Source organism: Oncorhynchus nerka, linkage group LG10 (genome assembly GCF_034236695.1).
Source record: "Oncorhynchus nerka isolate Pitt River linkage group LG10, Oner_Uvic_2.0, whole genome shotgun sequence".
Taxonomy (NCBI): domain Eukaryota; kingdom Metazoa; phylum Chordata; class Actinopteri; order Salmoniformes; family Salmonidae; genus Oncorhynchus; species Oncorhynchus nerka.
Window position 1 is genome coordinate 27,613,528 of NC_088405.1, and position 25,798 is coordinate 27,639,325.

General features: G+C 40.5%; 1 protein-coding gene across 4 annotated transcripts in view; it reads left to right on the forward strand.

The window, feature by feature from the left end:
- LOC115135090 (VPS10 domain-containing receptor SorCS1-like) overlaps nucleotides 1-25,798 on the forward strand; it is a 40,051-nt gene that overhangs the window by 10,560 nt on the left and 3,693 nt on the right. For 3 of the 4 annotated variants that reach the window (XM_065023180.1, XM_065023183.1, XM_065023182.1), the window contains 18 exons: nucleotides 1,275-1,454; nucleotides 2,537-2,683; nucleotides 2,778-2,880; nucleotides 3,541-3,617; nucleotides 4,041-4,132; nucleotides 4,550-4,657; nucleotides 6,318-6,435; nucleotides 6,778-6,911; nucleotides 16,148-16,261; nucleotides 16,397-16,568; nucleotides 18,706-18,892; nucleotides 19,074-19,207; nucleotides 19,670-19,793; nucleotides 20,281-20,393; nucleotides 21,157-21,291; nucleotides 22,965-23,064; nucleotides 24,108-24,216; nucleotides 25,339-25,493. In XM_065023180.1, coding sequence (XP_064879252.1) covers nucleotides 1,275-1,454; nucleotides 2,537-2,683; nucleotides 2,778-2,880; nucleotides 3,541-3,617; nucleotides 4,041-4,132; nucleotides 4,550-4,657; nucleotides 6,318-6,435; nucleotides 6,778-6,911; nucleotides 16,148-16,261; nucleotides 16,397-16,568; nucleotides 18,706-18,892; nucleotides 19,074-19,207; nucleotides 19,670-19,793; nucleotides 20,281-20,393; nucleotides 21,157-21,291; nucleotides 22,965-23,064; nucleotides 24,108-24,216; nucleotides 25,339-25,493 — 2,302 coding nt within the window. The remainder of the gene's footprint in view (nucleotides 1-1,274; nucleotides 1,455-2,536; nucleotides 2,684-2,777; nucleotides 2,881-3,540; nucleotides 3,618-4,040; nucleotides 4,133-4,549; nucleotides 4,658-6,317; nucleotides 6,436-6,777; nucleotides 6,912-16,147; nucleotides 16,262-16,396; nucleotides 16,569-18,705; nucleotides 18,893-19,073; nucleotides 19,208-19,669; nucleotides 19,794-20,280; nucleotides 20,394-21,156; nucleotides 21,292-22,964; nucleotides 23,065-24,107; nucleotides 24,217-25,338; nucleotides 25,494-25,798) is intronic. The other variant, XM_065023181.1, reaches the window with a different exon arrangement.

A 25,798-nucleotide genomic window follows, 5' to 3' on the forward strand; every position in this document is an offset into this window, starting at 1 on the left:
ACGGTGTTGGGCTGTAAGCACAACCCCCACCTATGGACGTCGGGACTTCATACCACCCTCATGGAGTCTATTTCTGACCGTTTGAGCAGACACATGCACATTTGTGGCCTGCTGGAGGTCATTTTGCAGGGCTCTGGCAGTGCTCCTCCTGCTCCTCCTTGCACAAAGGTGGAGGTAGCGGTCCTGCTGCTGGGTTGTTTCCCTTCTACGGCCTCCTCCACGTCTCCTGATGTACTGGCCTGTCTCCTGGTAGCGCCTCCATGCTCTGGACACTACACTGACAGACACAGCAAACCTTCTTGCCACAGCTCGCATTGATGTGCCATCCTGGATGAGCTGCACTACCTGAACCACTTGTGTGGGTTGTAGACTCCGTCTCATGCTACCACTAGAGTGAAAGCACCGCCAGCATTCAAAAGTGAGCAAAACATCAGCCAGGAAGCATAGGAACTGAGAAGTGGTCTGTGGTCACCACCTGCAGAACCACTCCTTTATTGGGGGTGTCTTGCTAATTGCCTATAATTTCCACCTAATGTCTATTCCATTTGCACAATATCATGTGAAATGTATTGTCAATCAGTGTTGCTTCCTAAGTGGACAGTTTGATTTCACAGAAGTGTGATTGACTTGGAGTTACATTGTGTTGTTTAAGTGTTCCCTTTATTTTTTTGAGCAGTGTATATTTTGATTTGTTTCACACTTTTTTGGTTGCTACATGATTCCATATGTGTCATTTCATAGTTTTGATGTCTACACTATTATTCTACAATGTAGAAAATAGTTTTAAAAAACTTTAAAAACTTGAATGAGTAGGTGTGTCAACCTTTGACTGGTACTGTATGTAGAGACTGTATGTTTGATAGAAAGAATACCATAATTCCCTTGACGGAGTGATGCTGAATATAAAAAATGGCTTAACTTACCCCACTTTCCCCTACAGTTGTGTGCAGAATTACACCACTGGACACTAACGGGAATTCAATGTAAAAAAAAAACACACAAAAAACATGTAGTTTAAGTTAAAAGTTGGGTGAAAAAAATACAAACATCACAGAAATTCCCTTAAGTTGATGAATTCTTGCAAATCCGATCAGTTTTCAACGTTGATTCAAAATCGTCACATTGCATTTTCTAAACGAAATAACCTGGAAACAACGTTAATTCAACCCGTTTGTGGTCATTGGGTTCCACTGCAGTCCTGAAACAAAAATCCCTAAGGAAAATAACATTTGTAATTGTATGGTATAGGATCCTAACTAATAATTCATTTCCAGGACTTGCAGATAATCAGCACAGATGATAACCAGGTGGTGGCAGCAGTGCAGGATTGGCACCAGAATGACTCCTACAACTTGTACATGTCAGAGGCCCACGGTCTCTTCTTCACTCTGGCCCTGGAGAACGTAGTGAGCAGTGGGGGACCAGAGGGCAACGTCATGATAGACCTCTATGAGGTATGTAGCAAGTGCCATCCCTGTTTGTATGCACACTACCACTTCTGACAAGAAGTCTCAACCTTTATGGCACAGATGGTACTGGAGTGTGCCCTTGCCTTGTAACAGCCATGCATCTTTTTGAAGCCTCAATCCCGGCTGTTCCTCCTTATTTCATATGTTAGTAACTTAAGCAAACACATACTGTACATCAGTCATGAAGACCTGCCATATCCAAGTATGCAGTGTTATTAGAATATATTAGCATACTCATACAATATCAGATCATTATAATCTACATCTATGAAATATAGAGTTTTGTTAGCCATTAACTAGCAGGTCCATGCGTAACCAAGATGATCTAATTTTATAAGGTACAGTATGTAGCATTGTTACGTTAGCACATTTTTCTACACACAATAATTCTTGATTCACTTCTACTATATCAACTTCAGCTACTGTAGAACCTGCACCCATATCTGTCTTCACTGACCGCTAGGTATAGCGCTATTGACGACCTTACAAAGCAACGCCAACCCACACATGTAATCAGCGTTGATTACCTTCATCCTGAACTAGCAGTAAAAGCTACTCATGTAATTATGTTAATACAACCATACAGCCTAGATAGCTATCAGCAACGATTATACTCATTGCTCATTGTCTCCATTAAACCAGAATACGTGTTGAAGCTCACAGGACCAAACACACTGACTGTGAACCCTTTTTGTAAAGGCACTCTGAATATGTACAGGAGATGGCTTATCCAATAATGCTACAAAAAGGTCATAGACATTTCTCGAAACAAAATGTGTGCACTCTGGATTGAGGAGCAGGATGTACTGGAGTGAGTGCTGTGTGAGTGCAGTGCATGCATCTCCGTTTGTAAATACAAAGAAATAGAAATGTCTTTGGGCTCCGCCATATGTTGTTTTCACTCTGCAGAGACCCACAGATGGTCCAAAGCAGTGCTCCCTGTCAGAAATGCTATCGCGTTCCACCTCAAAACTAAGGCTTCAGCTTTACTTATGTTTGAATCATTTACAGTTGTAGCTTTTGACCCTCAATATTTTTTCATGTCTCTGTTTCTCACGTGTTCCTAGGTCGCAGGGATAAAAGGGGTGTTCTTGTCAAATAAAGTTGTCGAGAACGAAGTGAAAACATTTATCACTTACAATAAGGGGCGAGACTGGCGTCTTCTACATGCTCCGACCACTGATCTGAGCGGTACCAGACTCTACTGTGTACAGGTGAGTCTGCATTTGCAAGTGAGCAATATCTGAAAACGTGTAACAGTTTTGGTTTATAAACCACCTTATGTCTTTGTGTCTTGGTATTTCTTAGCCCTATTGTTCATTGCACCTGAATCTCCATGTGTCTGACAACCCGTACACGTCTGGAAACATAGTCAGCAAAGAATCAGCTCCAGGAATTATAGTAGCATCAGGTAAGCACTATTTGATAACTTTCGTTTTTTTTTAGCAATGCCCAAAAGGACCTCTGCTCTCCCTCAGAGGGGTATAGAACAAAGCAGGATCAATTACTTAGCCAGCTAACTTTGATAAACAACCAGAAATAACTATAGATTTTCTGGTTCATTAAGAAAGATCAACTTAGATATGTATTTTAGGTTCTTGAGTCAATTTGACCATGCCAATTTAAAGCTTATCTTTCCAAAAAAATAACAGGTTATTTCCAAATAATTAGGCAAATTAACTGGATAGCTCCTTGATCGTGCTTTGTAGTATACCCCTATGGTTCCCAATTAGCAGTTTTTACACAACTCTTTCACTTTGCTCTTTTTCCACCGTTAAAGACCCCTGTTATCTTGCTGGCATTCTGCCTTAAAACCCTTTGGTCAGATCTGGTTGCACTGTGAAATTGATCAGAGTATGCCTGCACATCTATTGGAGATTGGAATGTCTGAATGTCTCAGTAAATACTCACTTTTTAGGAGAGCTGTAGCCTGTTGCAGTGTGTATGCATCTTCATTTTTATTTAATTGTTCATTAAATATATTGTAATGTGGGTTGAGAAGGCTTAAAATGAAAGTTCATAATTGTTCAATGTGTTTACACTGTAACTATGCTATACCTTCTACATCAAGGTACCATTGGGCCTGAGCTGACCGCCAATAATGTCAGCATTTTCATCACCTCAGATGCTGGCAACACTTGGAGAGAGGTACTGTGATTGAAAGAGACAGGCGCCACTGAAGTGTGACACAAAATCAAGACGACAGACACATAGAAGAAAAGATCAATCGGCTTATGACTCAATCATTTGGAGGAGGGAGCAAACTCTAAATGAATGATGCATGATATAGATTGACATTACCCTTGATCACGCGCCATGGGCAGTCATTGTTATTTTCCTATGCAGCTTCTTAGGAGCGTTTTTCATTTGATGAGCCCTTTTTTCTATATAATATGTTGCATGTGCTATGTTGCTGTGTTTCATGTGCTATGTAGCTGTGTTGCATGATATAGTAGAATAGTAGCATAGTCATGAAATATTATGGTCTATTACTCATCAAAAGTATACATGAACGTTATGTACATCTCTGACCTCTGTGAAAATGTGATGAAATCCTGTCCCTGTTTGTAGGTATTTGAGGAGGAGTATAGCATCCTCTTTCTTAACCAGGGCGGTGCCCTAGTGGCCATTCGACACACACCTCTCCCCATCAGACACATTTGGTATTGTTTCCTTTAACATTCAACTTCGTGCACACTGTTAAATTATCAACATTGATTTACGTTTGTCTATTTAAATGTTTTATGGACTGTATTATGTACAGATGTTGGATCTTAATTTGAGCCAGCTTACTACAGCAGGAAAATAATCCTGCAGCAACATGAAATGTGAATTATTATGTGGATTGTACTGAACTTACATTTTTTGTAGGGATTGATTATTTTTCCGTAAGGGAAAATCAAGTCAGAAATGACTAAATGGAAATTACAAACTTCAGAAGCCTTTTAAAACCTCAAATACACTGCATTGCAGAAATGTTCTCCTGCAACAGGGTGATCAAATGAATTACAGTACAATCCTTTCTATGCACAGTGAGGGGTCCACATGTATGAGAGACAACATGTTGTTTCTCCATCCAGGTTGAGTTTTGATGAGGGAAGACACTGGAACAAATTCAGCTTTACCTCCTCTCCTCTCTATGTAGACGGAGTCTTAGGAGAGCCAGGGGAGGACACCCTCATCATGACGTAAGAATCAAAAGAAATGCCATATGGATATAGTATGTATTATGCAATGCACTGAAGGTTTATTGGATGTTTGTAGAGAAAAAAAAGTTTGTGTCTATTTTCTCTTTGTAATCGCAAACATCCCTTGTGCCCAGCCATAGTAGCCTTTTTTTTTGCACTTCTACAGTTGTGGCAAAAAGTTTTGAGAATGACGCAAATATAACATTTCACAAAGTCTGCTGCCTCAGTTTGTATGATGGCAATTTGCATATACTCCAGAATGTTATCAAGAGTGATCAGATGAATTGCAATTAATTGTAAAGTCCCTCTTTGCCATGCAAATGAACTGAATCCCCCAAAAACATCTCCACTGCATTTCAGCCCTGCCACAAAAGGACCAGCTGACATCATGTCAGTGATTCTCTCGTTAACACAGGTGTGAGTGTTGACGAGGACAGGGCTGGAGATCACTCTGTCATGCTGATTGAGTTTGAATAACATACTGGAAGCTTCAAAAGAAGGGTGGTGCGTGGAATTGTTGTTCATCCTCTGTCAATCATGGTTACCTGCAAGGAAATATGTGCCGTCATCATTGCTTTGCACAAAAAGGGCTTCACAGACAAGGATATTGCTGCCAGTAAGATTGCAACCTAAATCAACCATTTATCGGATCATCAAGAACTTTAAGGAGAGCGGTTCAATTGTTGTGAAGAAGGCTTCAGCGTGCCCAAGAAAGTCCAGCAAGCGCCAGGACCGTCTCCTAAAGTTGATTCAGCTGCAGGATCGGGGCACCACAAGTACAGAGCTTGCTCAGGAATGGCAGTAGGCAGGTGTGAGTGCATCTGCATGCACAGTGAGTCAAAGTGGTGTCAAGAAGGGCAGCAAAGAAGCCACTTCTCTCCAGGAAAAACATCAGGGACAGACTGATATTCTGCAAAAGGTACAGGGATTGGACTGCTGAGGACTGGGGTAAAGTCATTACCTCTGATGAATCCCCTTTCCGATTGTTTGGTTCATCTGGAAAAAAGCTTGTTCGGAGAAGACAAGGTGAGTGCTACCATCAGTCCTGTGTCATGCCAACAGTAAAGCATCCTGAGACCATTCATGTGTGGGGGTTGCTTCACAGCCAAGGAGTGGGCTCACTCACAATTTTGCCTAAGAACACAGCCATGAATAAAGAATGGTTCCAACACATCCTCCGAGAGCAACTTCTCCCAACCATCCAGGAACAATTTGGTGACGAACAATGCCTTTCCCATTGAGAACTTGTGGTCAATCCTCAAGAGGCATGTGGACAAACAAAAGCCCACAAATTCTGACAAACTCCAAACATTGATTATGCAAGAATGGGCTGCCATCAGTCAGGATGTGTCCCAGAAGTTAATTGACAGCATGCCAGGGCGGATTGCAGAGGTCTTGAAAAGGAAGGGTCAACCCTGCTAATATTGACTCTTTGCATCAACTTCATGTAATTGTCAATAAAAGCCTTTGACACGTATGAAATGCTTGTAATTATACTTCATTCCATAGTAACATCTGACAAAAATATCTAAAGACACTGAAATTAATATTTGTGTCATTCTCCAAACTTTTGGCCATGACTGTGTGCTAAAAAAATATTTTTTGCTAATAACCCTTTTTCCCACCCTTTTTTCTCATGCCTGACTTTTTGTGTTTGCAGAATATTTGGCCATTTCAGCCATCGTTCTGAATGGCAGCTTGTCAAGATTGACTTCAGGCCCATCTTCAACAGAAGGTGCACCACAGACGACTATCAGACCTGGCAGTTACACAATGATGTAAGAGCAACCATTTTGATACATTTATAATGGCTTTGGGGACCTTGGTTTGATGGAATACATCTGCTCAAGCTTATTCTTCTACATGGACACAATGAAGATGAACATGTCCTATCTCACCCAATTGTCTATCTCAAATTTGTCTGAATATTATGCCTATTTTCTGTGTATTAACTTCCAGATAACAAAGTACAAGTTATACACATTTTCATGTGTATACTACTATAATGAATTTTTTAACTCCATCAATCAGTGTCTTTCCTTTGAAGCTGTTAAATAAAAAAGGAAGTCAATTCTGAAATGTTATAGTTAATTATTCAAATAATGCATTATTTCTCACAGGGTAAAGTCTGCATCATGGGAGTGAAGAGACTCTTCCAGAATCTGAAGCCCGATGCCAGATGTGTCAAAACCAAAGATCAGTACATCTCCCAGATGTCAGACTCCTGTCCATGCACTGAGGCTGACTTTGAGTGGTGAGGAGCCTACTGTCTGCTACTGTCGCTTATTTAACATTCAATTCAATTCCAGTCTTTATTAATCCTTTTAGCTGCAAAAAAAAGGCACCATTGGAGCACAATAACACAATTGCAGACTGTTTGTAACCATTTATCCCCATTGTGAAGGAGAAGTTTCACAACGTTCATCATACATTTCTGTGATCTGTTGGGTCTGTCCAGGTACATATTTGTAGTAGGGACACTCCCCATAAGAACGCTCTTATGGTTTTGATGGAAGGAATCGTGAAAGATCGTTTGGTGCTGCTAGTTGCATGGCTGGGTCGTTCGAGGGTACAAGCATCAGGTTTATGGGGTTGTCCACATTTCCAGCACCGTTGTTTATCCTTTATCCATTTAACGATCTGTCCTGTGTTCAACTTCTTGGACTCTGGACATGAGATGAGATTTTGTTATGTGTTGTCACAGTGATGAGAGAATGGCTAGGGTTTGGAAGGGGTCTTGGCTTGAGCAGGCTCCTAGGAGCTTGGATATTCACTGATGTTAAGGATTGAAGCGGCTCTCTCCTTTGGTCTAGTGGAGGCACGTTGGTCATTCTTAACTGTCACATTGGTAGAGGGCCACATCTCTGCTTGATATATGCTTAGCCTTGGACTTCTTCTGGATCCTGGCTGTCAAGTCAGGTAAGGCGTACATTTGGCCTGTCCGATACCGTGGTCAAAACTGTACTCCACAAATTAATCTCTGTAGTCCTGTGGCATCTTGCTCAAGAGCGGGTTGACATGGGAAACAAATCTGAGCTCGTAGCTGTTCTGAGTCACTCTCTCTTCCGCTCTCAAAATGGGGCAACGATGACTTTGAGATGCTGTATAATGAGGCAATTAGCTGTTTCATACCAGGTCGTGGGGCAGGTTGTGGAATCATGCTGGAGCGGGGTGAGTAACCAGTTGCTGGTCCAGGGTACCATGGATAGGCAGGAAGAAGTGGAGGTGAGTCACCGTAGGCTCAACTTTCCTCAAGGTTGGTGTCTCGCTGTGCTACCTGTTCTGCCTGAGGTTCCTGTGCTGCCTGTGGTGCCTGTGGGAAAGGCACAAAGTTGTCACAAGGTGTGTGGAGGGACCTGTCAGATAGTGCTGGAGAGGTGCTCCTGGAGGTATCATCATCTTCCTCATCATCAAGGAAAGATGTGGCGAGCTTGAATAGCTCCAGCTCATTCTCTATTTTATTTATGCTTTCTCGTGTAGCAACATATTTTGTTCCCTTTACTGCTGAGCTTTTCTGGCCTGGGAGTCTAATCCTTCACAATCCATGGCGGCACTGTGATTTTCATCCAGCTGACGCTCCACAAGCTTTATTTTCTCCTCCAACATAGCTGCTTGGAGGTTAGAAAGGCCTGGGAATTGGCTCATCAAGTGGGCACTAGATCTGAAGCTGGGCAAACTGCTCTTTGTTAGTATATCTGCTCGACTACTCCATCGTCCTTGTCAGAGCAGTGCCTGTGTTGAGGCTAGGCATTGATCTTGGTGAGCGAGGTATTCAACTGCGTAGTCAGTCAGGTGTACTGGGGAATGTCTCTCTCTCAGAATACAGGGCAGCACAGATGGGCCAGGTGTGTCCATACGTGCTGCTTCCATATCTTTGCGTGATTACTCAATCCAGCTCTAAAGGAGCATGAAGTAGAGGATGGTGCCTCTTGAAATCGTGACTGGTGTGACTATGTGTACAGATGTAGAATAATTATTTAAATATTAATTCAGCAGGAAAATAATCCTGCGGTAACAGGACATGTGAATTATTATGTGGATTATACTTAATGGTCAGTTTTGTAGGGGTTGATACATTTTTTGTTAGGGTAAATCTAAGTCTGAAATGTCAAAGTGAAAATTACAAACTTTAGAAGTTTGCATCAAATTAAGATCCTACATCTGTAGATATGTAGATTGTGTTAGAGAGCGTTAGCAGTTCCTCAGTTAACTTCTCTGGGATATGTGAGACGCTAGCGTCCCACCTGGCCCAAAGCCAGGGAAAATGCAGAGCGCCAAATTCAAATAAATTACTATAAAAATCAAACTTTCATTAAATCACACATGCAAATTAGAGCTACACTTGTTGTGAATCCAGCCAACATGTCAGATTTCAAAAAGGCTTTTCGGCGAAAGAAAACAATGTTATTATCTGAGGATAGGACCTCCATAAACAAAGAGAGAAACCATATTTCAACCCTGCAGGCGTGACACAAAACGTAGAAATAAAAATATAATTAATGCCTTACCTTTGACGAGCTTCTTTAAAGTCGCTCTCACTACACTGGCGGTTAATAGGAATACAAGTTTTAGGTGGCGAAAACTTCTATCCTACATGTCAGATTTCAATACTGGCCGATGTCATAACTCGGGAGGTTGTCTTCTCTCGAATGAGCCATTGATCATATTTTTGTTATATTCCTACCTTAAGAATAGTGCAATTTAACAGAGGGTATAGCACATTTTTCCTATTTGTCTGCCTTTTTAGTCCAGGGTGCATTGCATGGTGCCATTGCCTAAGATATTATAGAAAGGAGATAGGAATCCAATGAATTTAGGAACGTATAACGCCCCACTCAGCAGACTGTCGACCAATCACGTTCATGTTGTCATGTGGTTGCTAAGCTAATCATCACGCAATCCCTTCTCAAAGGCAGTGTACATATCGAGAAACGTGCCTATATTCCTCAAAAGTACGTAATGTCACAATTCCCAAAGCTATACGATATTACAGATAGCAAGTTATCTCACATCTCAGAAAATACTTGTAATGTTGTACTTCTTATTGACAAAATTCTTGCTAATGTTGGGTTGGGAACTAGTGCACAATAGACTTGTATTCGCTATTTGAAGGAGTGCACTCCTTGTCCCAGAATCACCCAGAATGAACCGCACGGCCCATTGACATAGCATGGACAGCGTTTCCCATCTCCTCAAAAGTATATTTGCCATTGTGAATGTCAGACTCCACTCTGTGAGGCACATCAATCTGCAGGTTGAACATGGTGAGATTGTAGACTCCTAAATTGATTGTGCAGTTTGTTTAGGTGAATTTACAGCTAACTAGCTACTTTACATGCTGATATTGGATTTGGTATTATTGTATGTAGCTATGTTTGCTAGCTAGCTAGCTACCTAGCTAGCAATTCAATGCTCTCTCTATGGGCTGGCTGGTTGGCTAGATAGCTAGCTTCTTAACAGGTTTCCGCAAAGATTTTCCATGTTGCAACCAACGTTATTATAATGCCAATATGAAACATTTGTTCACAAAAACATATTATTCTGAAATATTAGTGTTATTTAACACTGTAAATTAAAGAAACAAGTGGTTTTGAGTGGATTCTTCCTTTAAAACCTCTTAGGGATAATTGAGACGTCTGCGTCCCACCTAGCCAACAGGAAATGGAAATGCGCAACGCCAAATGCTAATAGTACTCGCTAAAACTCAAACTTTCATTAAAACACACATGCAGGGTACTGAATTGAAGCTACACTCGTTGTGAATCTAGCCAACAAGTCAGATTTTTAAAATGCTTTTCGGCGAAAGCATGAGAAGCTATTATCTGATAGCATGCAACACCCCGAAATACCTGAAGGGGATGTAAACAAAATAATTAGCATAGCCGGCGCTACACAAGAGAAATAAATTAAATATAAAACATTCATTACCTTTGACGAGCTTCTTTGTTGGCACTCCTATATGTCCCATAAACATCACAATTGGGTCTTTTTCCCGATGAAATCCGTCCATGTATAACCAAAATGTCCATTTATGAAGCCCGTCTGATCCAGGAAAAAACTGCTTTACAAAACGCAACGTCATTTTTAAAAATTAACAAAGTTGCCTATAAACTTTGACAAAACACTTCAAACTACTTTTGTCATCCAACTTTAGTTATTAGTAAACGTTAATAATCGATCAAATTGATCGTGGGGCGATGTGTATTCAATAGCTCCACGTCTTGCAATGAATGGTCGATATTCTCTCTTCCAAAACATCCTGTCGTGTACCGTGAAATCAAGTGTCTCTTCTTCATTTGACCAAGGCACAACTTCAAGGCAATTGCCAAGACTGGCGACATCGTGTGGAAGCTGTAGGACTTGTAAACTGGGAGGTATATATTTTCCCTTGCCATAGACGATACAGCCAACTGGCGGATTAATCTTTTTTTGGGGGGGTGAACAGTTTTCCTTGGGGTTTCGCATGTTAAACACGTCCTGTTATAGTCACAGACATGGTTTAACCAGTTTTAGAAACTTCAGAGTGTTTTCTATCCACACATACTAATCATATGCATATACTATATTCCTGGCATGAGTAGCAGGACGGTGAAATTTTGCGCGATTTTTAACAAAACGTTGAAAAAATAGTCCCGAGCCCTAAGAGGCTTCATAGCCAGCTGTTTTAAACACTAGTTACTTTCACATCGATGTCAACATAGGCAGCATGTCCAATAGGCTAGGGGAAGATAAGCTTCCCGTAAAGTAAATTTAATTATATTTGACAAAAATTGCTATATAAGTAACGTAAACTCACGTATACTCGTACATCGCCTTGGTCCGTACAATTACCCTTATTTTAGCGCCCCCAATACGTAATACTTCCAGATCAACTGTAATGTCAATACCATTGTAAAGCACAATTTCTCCCCTTTCCAACAGAATAAATTACATGACCTAAATGCTGCCCGTTTCTGCATGATTCAAGCAGGCAATGAGCCCCGTCGGATCTTTAAAAAAATGGCGGGTGGGGAATTGAAACTAATACGTGATAGTGAGAAGGAGAGATGTCGTGTGGGAAAATTGCTTTTTTTCACTCTATCTGTCCAACATGTAAATAAAACACTATAAAGAGTTTATCATGTGTCATTACATACCTATTTGAAGGTTTGTGTCAAATTTGAATCAGGTTTTTAGGGCGGTGCTAAAGTGATCTTAGAAGTAAACAGCGGCTTTGAGAATGATGATCGCATGCATCGATGATGCAAAAAATTACTAGGTATCCCCCTTTACCCCCCCTCCCCCGTCACTGTCCATTTCTTGTTTTTAAAGGATGAGAGAAGTGCTACACCTGGTGGAGAGAGATTGTAAGACAGAAATAGTAGCTTCATGCGTACTGTACGTTACGACATGACAAGCCACGATGTAACGGAGGGTCCGTTTATTCAACTTTTCTCCAATACTATAGAGCCATTACCATGTCGATCAACGATTGAATAGAAACGTAGTTCACACCCCGATTTTGAAGTCAACACAGTCGCTACAGTCCCATTAGTTTTCCTTGTAGCCTCGTTTGAATGTTGCGGTTGCGCACATTTCTACGGAATGGGGTTAGTTTACGTTACTCATGTATATACACAAATAAATTAAATCATTTAAAATACTACACCAAAGAGCATGATTTGGCTCCAGAGGATCATTAGAAATTTGGGCAGAACGTGCGGCAAATAGCCTATTAAATATCTTATGAGTAGCAGCTGTCAGTGAAAAGTAGTTAAATTGGCCTATCGCAATATTTCCAAATACAATCGTAGGAAAACATTTGTTTAGAAAGTAAATGGCTATTGCTAAAAAAAGAAGACTCTAATTTGTCTCTAGAATTCTCAACACCCAATTGAGCGAACAGTATCTTATTGGCACCAGCGGAGAGCATCGGCCATATCCCCGGTGAGTGCTGGCATATTCACTGTCTTTATCATTGGATCAGTACAACTGGTCACTGGGAAGTTTTTTGGGGGACAATAATTTCCTCCTCCGGGCTAGATGGACGTCATATTGTACAAGTTGTGTCTCCCCTTTTCTTAGGCCTAGATTAGAAGGTTGTATTCAAGAAAGTGTTGTTTTTACTGTTTGTCAGTGTCACCAGAGTAGCCTACTAATTTGTGTCGTATTAAAAGAGATGTTGCTTGTGTCTCCAGTCATATTAAGCAGGGTTTCACAACCCTCTCCTCGGGGCCCCCCAGACATTTCACATTTTTGTTTTAACCCTAAACTGGCACATCTGATTACATTTCGTCAAAGGTTTGATGGTTAGTTGACTAATTGAATTAGGTGGGCCAGTTTAGGACTAAATCAAATATTTGAAACGTCTGGGTGGGCCGAGGAGAGGGTTGGGAAACCCTGCTATAAACCCTGATTAGACCTACTCTGTCACTATGCGCTAAACACATTCGTTGTTCAAAACGGTCTCTTTTGCGAACAGTGATTGAGTCACATTATTAGCCTAAATTCTGACTAAGCAATCTACTCATCACATTAGGAATAGTAGCCTACCTTACATTAGTCTGCAAATGCGATGATAGATGCATGTAAATCCTTTATTATAAAAGTGCAGTTTTATGGTGTCAAAATAGCTTCCCCAAACTTGAAACTCACTTGCCGCCTATGGATGTCAGCATCTGAAGGCAGCCTTTTTGTGACTTGATAGTGTGTATTATGCATCTATTTCATGTTGCGCTGTATGCAGCTTTCCACAAGTAAATGTGTGAATTTATGATGAGGTTGAGCTGTGGTTGACATTGTATATGCCATTCCAAGGACCTTTAAACCTAATATTGTTTTCGCTGTTCTCCAAATAGCATTTTAGGTTTATTAAATGTGTAGAAATGCAGTAAATTAGCTTCAATTTCCAAAGAATGCCATACCCTAGGTTTAGCCGAAATAACGCCACGGACACTAATCAGCTAATAATGACAGTAAAATCTAACCATAGTAACAGAGATGGCATAAAAATTAGCTGCATAAATGCTGTATAATGACGAAAAACGGACCAAATGAATAACAACTTCATCAGTTGTCAGTTCATCAGCAGCAGGTCTCGAGCTGAACAGTAAACACTGGAAGTTTGTGACTTCCTTCATTACAGTGCCTTCGGAAAGTATTCAGACCCCTTGACTTTTTCCACATTTTGTTAAGTTATAGCCTTATTCTAAAATGGATTAAATTTAAAAAAAATCCTCAGCAATCTACACAAAATACCCCATAATGACAAAGCAAAAACAGGTTTTTAGAAATGTTAGCAAATGTATTAAACATAAAAAACATAAATACCTTATTTACATAAGTATTCAGACCCTTTGCTATGAGACTAAAAATTGAACTCAGGTGCATCCTGTTTCCATTGATCATCCTTGAGATGTTTCTTCAACTTGATTGGAGTCCACCTGTGGTAAAGTCAATTGGACATGATTTAGAAAGGCACACACCTGTCTGTGTAAGGTCCCACAGTTGACAGTGAATGTCAGAGCAAAAACCAAGCCATGAGGTTGAAGGAATTGTCCGTAGAGCTCCGAGACAGGATTGTGTCGAGGCAGAGATCTGGGGAAGGGTACCAAAACATTTCAGCAGCATTGAAGGTCCCCAAGAACCTAGTGGCCTTCATCATTCTTAAATGGAAGAAGTTTGGAAACACCAAGACTCTTCCTAGAGCTGGCCTCCTGGGCAAACTGAGCAATCAGGGGAGAAGGGCCTTGGTCAGGGAGTTTACCAAGAACCTGATGGTCATTCTCACAGAACTCTAAAGTTTTGAACCCGATCAAACATCTCTGGAGAGACCTGAAATTAGCTGTGCTGCAATGCTCCCCATCGAACCTGACAGAGCTTGAGAGGATCTGCTGAGAATAATGGGATAAACTCCCCAAATACAGGTGTGCCAAGCTTGTAGTGTCATACCCAAGAAGAATCAATGCTGTAATTGCCGCCTAAGGTGCTTCAACAAAGTACTGAGTAAAGGGTCTGAATACTTATGTAAATGAATACGGAAATGCAATATTTCCATTATTTCAACAAACAAAAAAATTGCAATTTCACCTGGATTCACCTGGTCAGTCTGTCATGGAAAGAGCAGGTGTTCTTAATGTTTTTTTTCACTCAGCGTAAGTGTAAACAGACAAGATAAGGACAAGATCAGGACGAAGGACGCATTTAGCTCCAGGTATAAACAGGTTTTCAGATACAAACAATGCACCTCCTGTGTCATTACCTGATGATGGTCTCAGTGAGCTCATACTCAGTAAAGTAGAATCCATTCCACCCACAAAATAGGGGAGGCTTATGCATGTAGAAAGGTCTCAGGATGTTGAGTGTGCTTGAATGTCAGTATTTGAAGTGGTGTGTGTTTTGTGTGTGTGTGTGTTTGTGTGTCTTGATGAAGGGTCTGCACTCCACTCATGAATATGCTGTCATTTGTTTACTGGAGCAAACCTTTTAATTCCAGCTAACACTGACATCTGACATCTGCCCATCAATCAAGTTTATACGATATTTGTTTATGTAACATTTTCTTACAGTGTTCCAAAGCCAGTAAACATACACTATATATACTGTTTAACAGTTGGTGGATTCGGCTATTTCAGCCACCCCTGTTGCTGACAGGTGTATAAAATCGAGCACACAGCCATGCAATCTCCATAGACAAACAATGGCAGTGGAATGGCCTTACTGTGACTCAGTGACTTTCAACTTGTGCACTGTCATAGGATGCCACCATTCCAACAGGTCAATTCATCAAGTACTGCCCTGCTAGAGCTGACAACTGCAAGTGCTGTTATTGTGAAGTGGAAATGTCTAGGAGCAACAACGGCTCAGCCACGAAGTGGTAGGCCACACAAGCTCACAGAACGGGACCGCCGAGTGCTGTAGCGTGTAAAATCATCTGTCTTCAGTTGTAACACTCACTACCGACTTCCAAACTGCCTCTGGAAGCAAATGGTTTGTTGAGATCAGTGTGGAAGAATTTGACTGGTCTGCACAGAGCCCTGACATCAACCCCATCGAACACACATGGGATGAATTGGAACGCCGACTGTGAGCCAGGCCTAATCGTCCAACATCAGTGCACGACCTCACTAATGCTCTTGTAGCTGAATTGAAGCATATCCACGCGGCAACATTCCAACATATAGTGGAGAGTCTTCCCAGAAGAGTGGAGGCTGTTATAGCAGCAAAGGAGGGACCTCCATGTTAATGCCCATGGTTTTGCAATGAGATGTTTGACGAGCAGGTGTCCACATACTTTTTCATGTAGTGTATATAGACATTTTATTTTCTTATGGTGATATTGATGTCGAACACGTCAAACAGAATAGTATATCAAGCTAAGTAATGATTGGTGTTAAAAATCAAGGAAATAAAACAAATGAACTTTGAAAACAGACATCCACTTTCTATACTTCATCCATATTACTGACCACGACCTGTAGCTTATTGATTTTTCTCACCCACCCCAAACAGTGATTTTGGCTTTGAGAGGCAGAGTGATGGAGGATGCACGGCTGCCTTCTGGTTTGTTCCATCCTCCGTGTCCAGAGACTGCACCACCGGAGACAGCTTCCTAAACACTACAGGGTATGGTAAATCCTTCTCCATGTAATATAATTCAGTGAAGTAGACAGAGTATTTCCTTGTTTTATTTCTTTGTATGTATTTAAGGGTGAGTACAGGTTGTCTAGTTATTTATGTCTGTATGTGTGTATGTTGTAGATACCGTAAGGCTCTGTCCAATAACTGCACTGTGGGAACCCTTGGGAAGTACCGCCTTAGGAGGCAGAGGTGTCCCCACCAGGCCCCCAGAGGTCTGCAGCTGGTCACCAGTGAGGGAACACTCACAGCCACCCTGGGGAACAACGTGACCCTCCTGGTGTTTCTGGAGGAGGTAATGGTCTGGCATATTTCTTAGAGATCTTATCAAACTATTAAAAGCTACACTCATAGAAGAACGGTTCCAAGAGGCTTCTTCAGCTCTCCCCATAGTAGAACCCTTTTGGTTTCCATGTAGAACAGGTTTTTACATGGAACCAAAAATGGTTCTTCAAAGGTTCTCCTATGGGGACAGCCGAAGAACCCTTTTAGGTTTTATTCTGAACAAAAATATAAACGCAACATGCAACAATGTCAAAAATGTTACTGAGTTAGAGTTCATATACAGTGGGGCAAAAAAGTATTTAGTCAGCCACCAATTGTGCAAGTTCTCCCACTTAAAAAGAAGAGAGAGGCCTGTCATTTTCATCATCGGTACACTTCAACTAAAAAAATCCAGAAAATCACATTGTAGGATTTTTAATAAATTTATTTGCAAATTATGGTGGAAAATAAGTATTTATATTTCTCACTTTTTCTGTCATAGTTGAAGTGTACCTATGATGAAAATTACAGGCCTCTCTCATATTTTTAAGTGGGAGAACTTGCACAATTGGTGGCTGACTAAATACTCTTTTGCCCCACTGTATGGTAGTCAGTCAATTGAAATAAATAAATTAAGCCCTAATCTATGGATATCACATGACTGGGAATACAGATATGCATCTGTTGGTCACAGATACCGCAACAAAAAAAGGTAGGGGTGTGGATCAGAAAAACAGTCCGTGTCTGGTGTGACCACCATTTGCTTCATGCAGCGCGAAAAACGTCTCCTTTGCATAGAGTTGGTCAGGTTGTTGTTTGTGGCCTGTTGAATGTTGTCCCACTCCTCTTCAATGGCTGTGCGAGGTTGCTGGATATTGGCGGGAACTGTAAACACTGTCGTACATGTCGACCCAGAGCATCCCAAACATGCTCAATGGGTGACATGTCTGGCGAGTATGCAGGCCATGGAAGAACTGGGACATTTTCTGCTTCCAGGAATTGTATACAGATGCTTGCGACACTGGGCTGTGCATTATCATGCTGAAACATGAGGTGATGGCGGCGGATGAATGGCACGACAACGGGCCTCAGGATCTCGTGACGGTATCTCTGTGCATTCAAATTGCCATCGATAAAATGTGATTGTGTTCGTTGTCCGTAGTTTATGCCTGCCCGTACCATAACCCCACATCCACCATGGGGCACTCTGTTCACAACTTTGACAACAGCAAACTGCACGCCCACATGACACCATACACATGGTCTGCGGTAGTGAGGCCGGTGGAACGTACTGCCAAATTCTCTACAATGACGTTGGAAGCGGCTTATGGTAGAGCAATGCACATTAAATTCTCTGGCAACAGCTCTGGTGGACATTCCTGCTGTCAGCATGCCAATTGCACACTCCTTCAAAACTTGAAACATCTGTGTCATTGTGTTGTGTGACAAAAATGCACATTTTAGAGTGGCCTTTTAATGTTCCCAGCACAAGGTGCACCTGTGTAATGATCATGCTGTTTAATCAGCTTCTTTTTATGCCATACCTGTCAGGTGGATGGATTATCTTGGTAAAGGACAAATGCTCACGAACAGGGTTGTAAACAAATTTGCATTTGCACAAAATACATTTACGTACACATTGATCTACACTCATTTGTCTACCAATGGAATGAAATGAGCAGCAGTGCATCATGTTGTACATTTTGTTGGTTCATAGGCCTTATCTACGAGCCTTGATGTTTGTTGTGTAACACTTGTAGCCATTGTCATACAGTTATTACATACTGTACAGATGTAGGATCTTAATATGATCTGCCTGTTGCAGGATAACTTCCTGCAATGCAGGACATTTAAAGTTGTAATGTATTTCAGGTTTAAAAAGGCTTCTGAAGATTGTAATTTCCACCTTGAAATTTCAAACGAAATTTTCCCAAAAATGGCCATTAATTATGATCCACCTAACAATTCACATTTCCTGTTGCTGCATGAATATTTTCCCGCTGTAGCAAACTGGCTGAAATTAAAATCCTACGTCTGTATAACAATGTATTGCTACAGGCAGAATATGTGTAGGGTATAGAAATCAATATACTGTAAATAGTGCATTTAAATGATTATGTTAAACATGCACACTGTATCTCGCCATAAACATGCATTTCCATTGGTAGGGTGACGGCTCCACAACAAGTATAACAGTGGACTTTGGAGACGGGACGGCCATATCCTACGCTAACATCAGCTCCATAGAGGATGGGGTCAAACATACCTACAGTAAAGTGGGCATTTACCAAGTGGCTGCCATGGCACTCAACAGCCTGGGCTCTGAGAGAGTCTTACTATACCTGCATGTTACTTGTAAGTGAAACTAAAAATGAAAGTCGGATAGAATGACTTTGCTGTAGAGTTACAGTACAGGTGCTCTTTGCAGCATTTCTACCTGAAAATATCTTTCTGTAAATGACGTTTCTGCAGTAGGAAAGGACTACAATTCCATGAAAGAAAGCACATTTTTTTTTGCTGTTGTTTGGTGTTGTAGGTACACTTGAGCAAGTGCAGCTTTCAGCTCCCTCTGTGGTTGTTAGGAATAAAGCAGTGGATCTATCAACAGTCCTGAAGCCACGTGATGTTGGAACAGTCACCTACTACTGGTGGTTCAACAACCACACTGAGGTCAGTCAATCAACATTTCCACTATATCTTCAAACTGTTTAGATTTACGGAACCTGACTCGCCTCATTTACAGTATGAATTGTAATATTGTGTGTTGTATGGACAAACCTACCTATAGTGACACAAGATTGAGTTTTGATACAAAAAAATGAACATAGTCAAACATGCTACAGGCATCATCGATAATATCATCTATACACATATAAAGACTATACCCCCCCCCCCCCCCCCAAAAAATGACACAAATAAAATGAGCTTGTCTTTTCCTCCTACCACTGACTTTGCTGATAACCACTTTATTGAGGGAAAATGTACTTGCTACCATTGTTATATGTGGTTGTCTCACCTAGCTAGCTTAAAATGAATGCACTAATTCTAAGTCGCTCCGGATAAACACATCTACTGAATGACTCAAATGGAAATGTATTAAAAATGTATGCATTCATTTTCTATGTCTGTAAGCCTGTCGTGACTTTAGTGGGAGGAATGTCCTTCACCTTCTACAAGGAGGGAACTCATACTGTCACCGTGCAAGTGTCAGCAGGCAACACAGTCCTTCAAGACAAAATAACTGTTGCAGTCTATGGTGAGGTCTTTGAAATGACTCATCTCTGTATTACTGAGGTGTTATAGCTAGGTTTCTAACAACCAGGTGGTAAATGATCTGTGATATAAAATATTGATTGTGATGTTCATCCACTTGATCATTATAATAATTTAGATGTTTAATGTTTAATTAAGCAATAAGGCACGAGGGAGTTAAGGGCTGTTCTTACACAACGCAGAGTGCCTGGATACAGCGCTAAGCCATGGTATATTGGCCATATACCACAAACCCCCGAGGTGCCTTATTGCTATTATAAACTGGTTACCAATGTAATTAGAGCAGTAAAAATGTATGTTTTGTCTTACCCTTGGTATACGGTCTGATATACCACAGCTGTCAGCCAATCAGCATTCAGAGCTCAAACCACCCAGTTTATAATCATTTATATCTCTTATGATCTAGTAACAGTTTCTTTCTTATTATCTGGTATCCATTAGCAATTAACATATCTTGTATTTTCCTGTAGAATATTTCCGGTCACACGTTTTAGCATTCTCCTCTAATCTGGACGCCTTCAATCCTGCTGTGGCTGAATGGAGACAGGACATCAGTAGAGTGGTCAAGGACTCCATGGTCCAAGTGAGTCCTTCTTTTAATATTCTACAGTGCTACTACTGCACTTTTTACCAGTGAATTACTGGGATTACAGTGACTAATTGGTGATCTCTGATGATTAATTCACAAGTAATTTTAACAGCATTGCGAACAATTTGGTAGCAAATGGTACACTCTTTGAAAAATCTAGAACCTTAAAGGTTTTTTTGGCTGTCCCCATAGGAGAACCCTTTGAAGAACCCTTTTTGGTTGCAGGTAGAACACTTTTGCTTCCAGGTAGAACCTATTGGGTTCCATGTAGAACCATTTGGCCTTTTGTAAATAACAGGTAGAGTACACCATATAAGGAAAAGTGCTTCCAGTCAGTCCCCTTCGTCTCTCTCAGGATGTCAAGAAGCGCATTGGGTTACATAACGGACACTGAGCTATATATACCCCTCACAGTGGGAAACATTCACTTTGACCTTCTGTCTTGTCAGATATTACCACGTTTTATACCAGGAAAGTGACAGGGGACCTCTGGTTACAGCGCAAATGCACTTAAAAGACCTGCCCTTTACCAAAGACTGTCAAATGGAACTTGCATGTTTGGTCTGATTTGTGCATTATATCTTGACAGTGACTGGTACTTAGTCAAATGAGATCTAAAGCAGAAAACTGGGTGGATTTAGCCTTTTCCATGCTTAATTACAGTGCAATGCTATACAGTAGAACACAACCTTATGTAAATAAAGAAGAAACTGAGACCCCAGAATTGTATTTATTTTTCATTACTTTTTAATTGAAGGTCACAGGGATCAATGGAGAGCAGCTTCTGGTGTCAGTGCTCCCAGGGTTGCCAACGGCAGCAGAGTTGTTTATCATCCCAGAGAAAAGGCCAACAGAGGGGACGATGAATAGAAAAGGGACACATTTAGAGCAGGTAATGTGTCACCAGGCTTCTACATTTTTTGAATTAGTTATTTTGGATTATTATTGTTATTCTCATTTACATAGTTCCATTACTTGAATCATGCCAAAGTTAGGCCAACCTCAACATTCAATACAAGCAAATAATAACAGCATCACTAGCAGCACAATGTAGAAACACATTTCCTCTTGATTATATTATTCATATCATGGTGGCTTCATGATTTGCTCATAATGAGTTTTTCTCTCTTTGCTGCTTTAATCACACGTGCATGTGGAGCCTACTGTTATTTTATTCTAAATATAAGCGCAACAAAATGACATGTCAGAACACATTCCCACCACTAGAGGGCAATGTCTTCACATCAAAATAGTAGAACCTCAGCCTTGAAAACCTGCATTCATCTCAATACAGCATTGTAATCTGCATCACAATTTATTTCACATAACTCAATTCTAACCATGAGAAGTGGATAGTTCTAATACATACTATACTTCACCATTCACTCCAATATCGAAGGGTTTGTTTCGAAAAGAACCACATTGAATAGAATGACTAAGATGTTGGCACTGCGCTCTAATTGTTAAACAGCTCTATAATCCTTGGCATTCTATAGAACTGATAAAACACACCACGTTTTCATCCGCATTTCAGTAGCTCAAGCTTATAGTAAAATGGATATCCATTTCAGTCCGTCATCAGACACTTTTATTCTGCATCATCTGTTACAATCCCAGATGCACGTATTTGCATAGGACATATTTGCATATGACATATTTGCATATGTTGCAACAAGTAAACACAATTCCAGTGGATCAGTTAGCCTTGAACTGAGTTAATAGGTATTTAACAATGATGCATCGTGTAGTAGGACACATGTAGAGAGGATACTAGTGGTGGGGCACCCTGAGTTGGGAATTAGGGGGATGTATTTATCTACAGCCTGTCTGATTACCTGGCAAGACCTTACAGACAATGGGGTAATACATCTTAGTTCACTGTTGCACGTCTTCTTGTGTCGTGAGTGGCATGGCGTGTGTGCGCATGTTTGTGTGCCCATGCGTGTGTGCATGAGTGCTTGCGGGATGTCTGGTGCAGCTTATTAAAATGTGTAATAGATTTACTGACCCTGATATGCCACTAGAATAAAAAGTAATTATTCATACAGAGTAGAGCAGTCTAATTTTAACCAATGGGAAGAGTTTAGAAAGAACGAGATGGAATAAGTGAGCCATGGCTAAGGACTCAAATGGGCTTTGGGAAGGCTTTCTGGTCTCTTGTTAAATGACTGCTTCATTTAGGTGTGAAAACCAGGGGAAATCATAGAGTATTGGAAAGAAAAGGAGGAGAAAGATACTTATTTTATAGTGGCCTACCATATTATTAATCAGAAAAAACATCCAAAACAAAAAAAGTATTGGAAAAGCGGCATACTGTACAGTATACACTTTTCAAATGTCACTCACTCTTGCCTCATAAGGTAATTTGTCCTGATAAGATTTCAATTGCTATTATTGGTTGGTAAGCCTTTCGACAGGAATTGAATTACAGTAGGCCTTTCCATGTCATATCAGCACGTGCCCTTCTTGAAAATGAAGCAGTATTTACTATTCATGATTGAAGTTTAAATATTGATGAGTGTGAAATGGTGCTGGTAACCAGAGCTGTGTTTTATTCCTCCACAGCTTTCTCAGGTCCTGCTAAGTGCCCTGAACCAGGACCTCATCCAGTTTACTCTGCGGCCCGGGGTTCAGGTTAACGTTTACCCCACACGACTGTCTCCAGGTCAGCCAGTCTGCTGCTGTGTCCACAGTATAGTCTGATGTCTGGTTATAGGACAGTTACAGATATAAGGTCCGACCTACAGTACTACTATGTAATTAGAATGAAGAGTTATGGATGTTGGCCATTTTGGAATGATGCTATGTAGTAGAATGTAGTAGAATAAAATAGTAGAATATTCAGTAGGTATTCATATTTGCTGAAACAGTCTCAAAACCCCCAAGACAACACACACACACACACACACACACACACACACACATACTTGAGAGGTTGTTAGCACAGGGTCAGCCAAAGAGCAATACACCTGAGCAAATCTTTAAGTTAAAGGGATACTTCAGGATTTTGGCAATGAGGCCCATTATCTACTTCACCAGAGTCAAATGAACTCTCTGTGCTAGCATGCTAGTAGATATACAAATGGTATCCAGGAGTTTATCTGACTCTGGGGAAGTAGATAAAATACCTCATTGCCAAAACCCTGAAGTATCCCTTTCATGTGATGCTCCAAAGGTTTTGTATAATTTCAGCCAGTAGTTTTGAAAGTAGTGCTCACGAGCCAAAACGGGTCCCTGAAAATTGTACACAATTGTGTATTACGTATGATATGTTACACATTTTCACCCCCAAAAATTACATTTATTTATTTTTCGCAATTTGTAAGATATGTTACGAATTCTAATTCATACGATATGTTACGAAGTCATGAGAACTTAACATCCTGCATCTTTAAGTGCTTGCATCTTTAAGGCCAAAACAGCAGGATATTGCACCTGGGATTTGAACCAGCATCCCAGAGAAGTCTAGTGCCACAACATCTTCATGAGAACAATATAAGAAAGACATAACTCATGTTGTTTTAATCATTAAGGTCAAATTCAGTTACACTATGGTGGTGAAAATGTCAAAAACTTGGACCAGATATCACCCCTGGTAAAAAGCCTCACAGCACCTGGGAGTTTGATGCCAGAAGTAAAAGACTAAAAGATGTATGTCTCTCTTTGTCTGATGTCTATATCCTTTTTTCTCCTTTATTCTTTTCCAAGCTCCTCTCGTGGACACCAGTGAGAGTGGGCACAATGGTGCTGCAGTCATTATGCTCGTGTCTGTAGTATTTGTGGGTTTGGCAGTTTTCGTTATCTTCAAGTTCAAAAGGTAAGGTATCCCGGACTTCATTTGAATGAAGCTGATTCAAATGAGAGTGATATTGTTATTTCAGGCCATTCTCACACACCAATCATTAAGACAATTCATCTGTACATCTTACTACTCAAATCCAATAGCTAAAACGAGCCAAAATATAATGAACTATCTTTAGGGTAATCCTAACAATTGAACTTCTTCGAAGCCACTCTTCTCTTTACTATCCTCTTGAATATTCCTGGGAATTACAGTTTAATCAGTTCTCTAAGTTCTGAATGGGTGTCAGTATTCTGCAGTTTATCAATATTAATCTATCTGACAATGTGAAAGTTGACCTTTCTGAAATGCTAAATAGAGCCAGTGAGGCATTCAACAGAATGGCAGCAATGGTTGAAAAGTTAAGACCTGAGACAACATACAATGCCATATTAAATGGATAGTATCCTCTGCTTCCATTACATTGCAAAAGACCACACTCTCCCACAAGTTAAAGGTGCATTATGCAGAAATCGCACCGCCATTTCCTAAAATTTGAATAGCTTGCCTAATTTCAGTTTATGTGACAAAACAGGAAGTCATTGTGCCATCTAAACCGCTGTGAAATATATTTTCCATAACAAAAATATAGTATTTTCAGCTGTTTGAAGCTGGTGTGCTAAACCAAAAGTAAAAGACGCAAAAACAAAACTTAAGAATGGGAGGCATAGAAATAGCGCAGATAGAACAGATCTCCAGCTTCTTAGCTTCTGCTTTCATTGACAATGACCGATCTATAACTCATTATGTAACTATGTGAATTTGGTCGGGTAGCCCAAAAAGTTCAATATTGCAGCTTTAAAAATGATTACTACTCAAAGTGTTAAGTGTGTGAATCTGTCACTTTTCAAGACATAATGAGGGTAGTTCATAGTTTAACATTTATCACCACAATGATAAGGTACTGTAACTGCCCCATGAAACCCAGAATTATTAGAAAATTAAACAGGAAAATTAAACAGGGAGTGTTACTCCATTTTCCCTCATTCCCTCATATTTTATGAGATATATTACAGAAGGGAATAAGCAGAAAACAATGTATTTACTATTCCTTTGCTGTTCCTCTTAACTCTTTTGTACAATGTATATTTCCTATAGGAAGATCCCTGGCATCAACATATACACAGAGGAGAGGTCAGAGAAACAACAGGAAGTGATCCCTACGGTGGCGTCCATAGCTGTCCCAAATCCTGAGGGAGACATGGTGACCTCTTTGGAGCACTTGGACACAGGGCCAGATGCACGTGGCATAGGTAAGGTATCCTTCATAAAAGGGCAATTACTGATAAGTCATCAAGAATAACTCATGCCTTATTGATGAGATATTGCTATAAATTCACATATTTGACCTTTTCTATAGTGGTGTACTGCTCTATTAAAGGAATAGTGCGACATTTTGGCAATCACGCCCTTTTTTCTACTTACACAGAGTCAGCTGAACTCATAGATACCATTGTTATATCTCTGCTTAGAGTTTGAAGTCAGCTGGAGCCATTGCTAACAGCTAACATGATACCTGAAACGACCTTCAACTTCTTTCAAACTGCACGCAGAGACA